At 44.2% G+C, this 7700-nt stretch overlaps 1 protein-coding gene across 1 annotated transcript; it reads right to left on the bottom strand.

The window, feature by feature from the left end:
• Nucleotides 1-3178: 3178 nt before the first annotated feature.
• LOC148018692 (polyphenol oxidase I, chloroplastic-like) lies at nucleotides 3179-7400 on the bottom strand. Its single transcript, XM_087701143.1, has 4 exons — nucleotides 6807-7400; nucleotides 5900-6255; nucleotides 4791-5067; nucleotides 3179-4027 (listed from the first exon to the last, which is right to left on the bottom strand). Exons 1-4 carry the CDS (start codon nucleotides 7203-7205, stop codon nucleotides 3401-3403), a joined length of 1659 nt encoding a protein of 552 aa, XP_087557269.1. The 5' UTR covers nucleotides 7206-7400; the 3' UTR covers nucleotides 3179-3400.
• Nucleotides 7401-7700: the final 300 nt, after the last annotated feature.

Consider the following 7700-nt stretch of genomic DNA (forward strand, 5'->3'; position numbering starts at 1 on the left):
AGAGTTCTTGAGGCTCTAAATCCAATTAGGAGAAGTCTAAATGTCCATACTATAGAAAGGAGACACATCTAGAGGAGAAATGTTGGAAGAAGTACTCTCAGCTTCGTCGGGGAGTGAAGGATGGAGTTAAAACATCCAAGCCTTCTACCTCTACTCCAGCGGTTACCCATGAGTCAATGTTCCTTCATATTGTTGAGTTGGAGGAGCCTTCTTTCATGGTTGACTCATCTTTTGAGTGGCCTTGGTCGATTGATGGTGGAGTTTCTAGTCATATGACTCCACAAGGTGATTTGTTGTAAGATATTTGCCCTTTTGAGGGTTTTGTCACTATTGATGACTTTGTATTAGTGCCTATTTGTGGTGTTGGCACTTTACCTTTTTTTCTTAACCATGCTTCGAGCCCCCTTTCACAGGAACTTTATGTTCTAGGCTTGGGCTTCCCACTCCTCTCAGATTATGGCCTTAATAGGCTTAGTACCTAGGTTATCTTCACTTAATAGGCCATTGGTATTGAGGATTCTTCTACAGTGTTTTAGAGGGGGTTTCCTAGGATCATGAGGAGCTTCTTCATTGGTTTTCTACGTCAATGGACTTCATCGACATTGGAATTCCTCTTGCCACCCCATGATCCATTTCTTCCTTAGCCTTCCCCCACATCCAAGATTTGAGAGGGGGTGTTAGCAGTCATATTTTTCATGTTGTGTTAGCTCCTACTTGTGAATCTCAGTCTAAGTCAAATGGGAACTTTAGGAGCTCTGATTTATCTATCAATTTTTCTAACAAAGGATGTAGCTTATTCTAGAGCATCTAGTTTATTGTCTTTCACTGCATTTTCTCCTCTAATCAAGATTTTATGTGGATTTCTTTGGCATTTACTATTTTTAATAGCATTTACTATTTTTAATAGTCTACCTACACCTGCTAGACATTATCATTATCATCTGGGAATTTTCGGGGATCAATCCTATTTTTCTAGAATTTTTTCATTACATTAACTAGCATTTATTACTAGTCGGCCAACATTTATAACCTTCCCTAATGCGTGTCGATCATATTTGGGCATTTTTGCTATATATAGATTGCCCCTCCAATCATTCATTCATCTTCCTCCTTCCTTGGAAGGTGCACACTTCAACTCTATCATCTTCCTCCATCTCCAGTGGTGCTGCCATCATCATTGACTGATTTGGTGGCCTCATTGACACTATGGGCCATGTGCAGGGAGGATTAATTAGTCTCCTTTCACTTTTCCATTTGTATCAGCATTATTTCTTATTCAATGCAGATCTCATTCTTCTTTTCTTGCAGTCTCTCTTTGTCCCTTCATCTTTGTATTTCTATTCCTTTCCATCATGCACTCTCATAAGGTATCACAGCATGGTATGACACAAAGTTTGTGAGATGTCTGCCAGTCTCAATCCAAGGCATGCCTTTTAGTAGTCCATCAGTAGGTTTTCCAAAATGATGCCGCCCGGCACTCCCTTGGAGTATCGCGGGGTTTGTCACTTAGGCCCTACTGCATCTACATTGCAACAGAAGAGTTCTAGCCAAACCCACTAGGATTGACTTGAATTTTCAAGTTTCTAAAATCAGTCAGGTCTCCTAACAGCCAGCTAGCATCAGTAATTTTGAGTTTCCACTTCCTATAGGATTACTTGAACTGAAGTGCACTTGCCATTGCACTTGGTTCAAAGAGAATGAGAGATGGAGGGGAGTGCGGTACATCAATCCTCCTACCCATAAGACAAAATCCCATTCTGGCCCCCTAAAACAATGCAAGTCGGTTCTACCTAATGACTAGTTGGTCAATTTATCGTCTTCCTAGGGTTCAACCATGTTTTCATTGTTTTAAGCTAAAGTGAAAACTAGGAGGTCTGATTAGTCATGAGACCCTTGATGACTCTTCACTACCATATGGGCTACAACATGTCATGCTTCATAGAGAGCAAAGAACTAGGCATTCTTTGCATAAAGAGTGTTTAGTCACAAACACACACAAATTAGTCTCAAAAAATGCTCTAAGTACTTATGTATTTCTATAATCGTAAATCTTTTGATCAAATGAAAAATGAGCCTTCAATGTTATACATTTTTTGCTACAGTGTTAACTTCAATAGGTATCAGAGAAAATCGAGATGAGTATTTGCATATGCCTCTATTTAATCATTATTGAGCACATGCATATCTTCAATGGAATTTTTGATTTAAAATGGTCAACACTATTAGGGTTCCAAATCTTGTTACACAATCAAGTAAAGAGGTACACATACAAATGGCACATCTCTCTATATAAATAGGAAACTAGGGATTGAAATGCCCCCATGTCTTATTAACACAATAAACTTATAGCTTAGATTCTAGTTAGAAAAGGCCACTCAAGAGCATATGTATGTGTTCATGATCAAAATTTGACTCTCAAGAGCATTACCATTTCATAAGTTCGAGAAATCTCTATAGTTAGGAGTTTACTATCATATATGTAGTGCTTGAGTCTTTTAGTGCAATCTTAAGTAATATAGGGAACCTAATACATTATGTTTGTGGTGTAGTTGTAAGTAATATAGGGAACCCAATACAATATGTTTGTATTGCAAACTTATATAGTGTAGGTTACCCAAAACAATACATTATGAGAACATTAGGAGACCAATAAATCATGATGAGTGAGAGGCCACTCATACTTTATGGGGATCCTTATTTGTGAATACACGACGATAACCGTATGAGACCAAAACATTACGAATCTGTGAATACATGATGAGAACCATATGTGACCAAAACATGATGATGCTTGTGTGTTGGAGTGATGGATGGGTCACTCATACTTTATGGGATTCTTATGTGTATGAGTGATGGGTATCACTCATACTCGATGGGGATCATTATGTGCCAAATAAACTATGAGAAATGTAGGACACCAATACATTATGATTTGTATGTGTCAAACAAACTAAGAGAAGTGTCGTAGATGAGTACATTACGATACTTATGTGCTTGGGCGACAGGACGCTCATAGTGTATGGGGATCCTTATGGGTCAATGCATGATAAGAAATGGAGGAGACGATTACATTATGATCCTTATGAGTATGAGCGATGGGTATAACTCATATGATGATAAGGGGGTTCTCATGGGTCAATGCATGATAAGAAATGGAGGAGACGAGTACATTATGAAGTTATGAGTATGAGCGATGGGCATAACTCATATGACGATAAGGGGGTTCTTATGGGTCAATGCATGATAAGAAATGGAGGAGACGAGTACATTATGAAGTTATGAGTATGAGCGATGGGCATAACTCATATGATGATAAGGGGGTTCTTATGGGTCAATGTATGGTAAGAAATGGAGGAGACGAGTACATTACGATTCTTATGTGTACGAGTGATGGTGGGAATCACTCGTATTCTATGGCGATGCCTTGGATGGAGATGGGAGCGTCGTCACGATCACCGCCGAGAACGGCGACGACGGTGACGGGGAGCTCGGAGAGATCGGAGATGCCGAGACGGGAGATGTTGTCGGAGATGCCGAAGCGCATGTCGGCGACGCGCTCGGCCATGTCCATGCCGGGGCCGACGAAGTGCGGGATGTGGAGGAAGGAGCCGACGTACTCGGCGCAGGAGAGGGGGGTGCCGGCGTGGGCGTCCGGCAGGTTGATGAAGACGGCGAGGTGGGTGACAGCGTTGCGCGGGACGCGCAGCCCCTGCAGGACCAGCACCTCCACAGCCTCGCTCTCGTCCGCCAGGCCCTTCTCCTCCAGGAGCTCCGGCGGGACGCCGCCGGCCGGCCGGGTGGCGACAGTGGCCAGCCTGCCCCCCACCAGGCGCGCCGGTTCCTTGCCCTCCGCCGCTGGCCCTAGTTCCCGGGCCATTCCCCCTGTGCTTGGCGCCGCCGCCGCCGCCGCCGCCTTCGTCGCGCTGTCTAATGGCTCCGGGTTGTACTCCAGCCACTTCTTGTCCGCCATCGACTTCTCGTACACCACCCCCAGTCGCCTTGAATCCAGTGCGTCGCGCACCTTCACCTGCATATATATATATTCCCCCCAACAAACAAATTACCAACCAAAAACGAACACTACCATAGTTATTCTTGATGATTCTATTGCTAATGATTAGTCCCAAGCGGACTTCTTTTTATAATGCTCCCCAAACACCATCGCCAGGGATGGGCAGGTGCCAGAGAGAGCACAGGTAATTGGGAGAAGTAGATCTTTCGTTCGGTAGAGACGCACACCCCCACCTCTACCAATTGGCCTGTTGCTCATTGGCAACAACAAGGTTATTTAGCATACATATGGGTAATGAATGGGGTTATTAATAGCTAGGCCAATGTGCTTTGTAACCCACAGTTGTTTTTGTGTGTGGATCACAACAAAACAAAATGAAAGTGCCAATGGGGTTTGTAGCCATTTATTAATTTATTTATTACTCCAAAAACCAAGACAAAATATGAATAATGAATTAGTTGTTAGTTATTAATTATAAGTGCTTATGAGACTTATAGCCAAAGGGGTTTGAGCATGTGGGTTCAAATAAAATAACATAAAAGCTATTAGTTTCACATTCCAATCTCTATTGTGATCTAAATGTTGAAAATAATGAGTGAGATAGGGTTAGAATCTAGGCACAAAGCCTCTAGTCTCCCTTATGAATGGCAATGCAATTACCATATCCCAACCATTTCCATTCTTGTCAATGTATACTCATTCAAGTAAAATTTTTATCATCACAAAAAAGAAGACAAGGATGTGAGATCATTTCTAAGACAAATGTTTGAATACTAACCTTGACCAATCGTGCGTTCTCATCGTAGAACACAAACTCAGCATTGAGAAAATCGGGGTCTGTAGGGTCATTACATCGACCCCCTAACTTGTTCCATACCATCCAAAGACGGTCTACATTTGAATGATGTGTATAGAAGATGGGATCCCTTGCAGCTGAGTAAAAGTTTCCCATGTCCTCCAAGTAAGTTTCACGGTTGTCACCTGTCCATGCATGAATTGCTGTATGCGGTGCCATTTCTAATGTGCCCCCGACGCTGGGTTCTGGGTCTCCAGCACTGCCAATACGAAAGTAGGAAGAATGCCAAAGTTAGGCCACATACGTGAAAGCATATCTAGCATGCAATTATGTCACTTTGTGTGTGTGTTTGTGTGTGTGTGTACACATATGTGCAAAACCTTGCATCCTAAATGGCAAAATGCCAAATGCTTACTTGAACATTGATTTCTTGAATATCAATGTTGTCCCCCATAATACAAGCTAATAATCTATCAAACATATTATGTCATTTTTTATGTGTGCATGTGTGCACACATATGTGCAAAACCTTGCATCTTAAATGCCAAATGCTTACTTGAACTTAGATTTCTTGAATAACAATGTTTCCCTTAATCATCAAGTCTAGATTGGCTCATAGGCCACCTAGTTTCAAGAAGTTGTATATCACTAGCTAGCCAATAGAGAATCCTACAACTATTAATGAGTAGAAGTTTGGTTCCACATCAATCAAGTGGCATTTAAATAGCTTGCCTTGTTGAGCACAACGTTGAAATGGCTTTGATAATTAAGAGTCCCCCTAAAACATGCAATTAGGTAGCTAAAAACTAGGAAAGATTTGTTTGATGCATCTTGTGATTTTTTGCCAAGCAATCACTAAGATTAGAAAAATTGAGTCTACCTCCCAACTAGAGCAACACTTCACTTGCGACATGCATTTTTGTGCCTACATAAAAGGTGGAGGTGTAACTTATCTATGTATGGGTGCATGTGTGTAGATATGTGTGTGTACATGTGTCTAATATATGTACAAAGATTAAAATTTAGCATGGCTTAAGAATCTTGATAACCTTACAAAGTACAATGTACGTGAAAAAATGTATAAAGGATACCTATATTTCTTTCCCATGAACAAATCTGGAGTTGTAGCTGTGACCACTGATTGGTACATAACATTGAGATTTTCCTTCACAATCACATCTTTAGGTTTTGAAGTTCCAGTCAATGATGCTAGATTCAATGTGTTTATAGCAGGTGGTAGATGGTTTGGATTGCGTTTTGCATCATATAATGGTGACTGTTGTTTGGTAAACATGGCAGGCATCATGTTCGCTCCATCATCGATTTGGTTGTCCCAATTCCAATAAACAAGGGAAAAGGTTGGATCCCCAATGAGGCTACCTAGTATTCTCTCATGAAAGTACAAGAACCAACGATGCCAAGGGAGGAAGAGCCATGAGAAGTGAACCTACAAAGTCAATCAAAGTAAGAAATCTTCTAATTTGATCGCTAACTACACAGGAAGTATGGCATGTGTTTATTTTGGATATGATTTCACTTCTATGGCTCTAAAAGTGAGCACAACAAAGGCCTCTTATAAACAAAATTGAAATCATACATAAGGAGGGCCCTTGAGGGCACCTCTGGGAAAACCAATGCTTCTAGTTACATCACATTTGATAGAGGGTCAAGGTACAACGGCCCATTTGGAAATGCACAATCAAAAGTATTGAGGCTTAGGAGTAAGGGTAATGTGACACCTAAATTCCTAACGAGACTTCCAAAGAAAAGATAGGCATTATTCTCACACCATCTTCACTTATAACACTCCCACAAAGTGAGTGTGAGCTGTGTGACCCAAACCTCCTAGCAAAACGAAAATGCTTTCTGGGTCACTCGCTCTCTCTCACCCACTCACTCACGCACGCGCGCAAGCGCACACTCTTTCTGTCTCTTGCCTATACGGGCATCCGCAAGAGCTGGGGGCGGGGGGGGGGAGAGAGGGGAAGACTGCAGTACCTGGAGCTTGTTGTTGCTGCCCAGCTGGTTGTAAGCGCCATTGCAGAAGGCGCAGTGGATATCGGCCTGGCGGTGGAGGCTGCGGGGGTCGGTGACGGGCAAGGCGCGCATGAGCTGGTAGGCGCGGTTGTAGCGGGCGACGTAGTCAGGCCCGACCTTGTGAGCCGGCCGGCGGACGCGGGTGGGGGACCACCTGGGCGGCCGGAATGCCTTGGCGGGCCGGCTGGACGTCGGCACGCAGCACAGCACCTGCGAGGAGGCCCCGGGCTGGCCCGGCGGCGGGGCCACCACGGCCAGGTCACACTTGGTCAGGTCCGGCGGGACCACTGGGCTGGCCCACGCGGGCCTCGCCGTCACCCCAGCCGCCGCCGCCGCCGCCAGAGACGCGGCTCCGCCCATCACTATCAACTCACGTCTCCTTCCGGCAGTTGTGACCGCATCGATACCTTCTTCTCTCCTTATATCACCACCTCCTCCTCTTTCTTCCAACAGCTGGTAATCGAGTACATTCAGCCCTCCTCTCTCTCCCTCTAATCCCTTGGTCTTGGTTCCTCTCTCCCCTTCTCCACTTATCACTCTTCTCACCTCCCCTACCCCGTCTTCTCCCCCCACACCCATCCCACCCCCCCTCTCCTCTCCTCTCTCCTTCCCACCTCCATTTGCCACTTGCCTCTCCTCCCCTCCTCCCTTCTCCCCTATTCTCTCTTCCCTTCTCCCTCCACCATCTCTCCCTCCCCCTTTCTCCAACCCTAACCCTTGCATTGACGCTCTTGCCATCATCCCCCTCCCCCCTAACGCCCTCATACCACTTTCATACCCCTTCACCTCCAACCCCCGCATCCACCTTCTCCCATCATTCAAAGCATCACCATCAGCTCTCATGCACCCTTTTTT

The sequence above is a fragment of the Lygodium microphyllum genome, chromosome 20, assembly GCF_053477565.2.
Source record: "Lygodium microphyllum isolate KBCC chromosome 20, Lygodium_microphyllum_v1.1.10, whole genome shotgun sequence".
In the NCBI taxonomy this organism is placed as follows: Eukaryota; Viridiplantae; Streptophyta; class Polypodiopsida; order Schizaeales; family Lygodiaceae; genus Lygodium; species Lygodium microphyllum.

Bases quoted from the DNA above. Each gene is read 5' to 3' on its own strand.
- LOC148018692 (XM_087701143.1), bottom strand. From the start codon at position 7,205: ATGGGCGGAGCCGCGTCTCTGGCGGCGGCGGCGGCGGCTGGGGTGACG. The intron at 6,256-6,806 runs GTACTGCAGTCT...TTGACTTTGTAG, and splicing joins GCAGCAACAACAAGCTCCAG to GTTCACTTCTCATGGCTCTT. The intron at 5,068-5,899 runs GTATCCTTTATA...TCGTATTGGCAG, and splicing joins TTCATGGGAAAGAAATATAG to TGCTGGAGACCCAGAACCCA.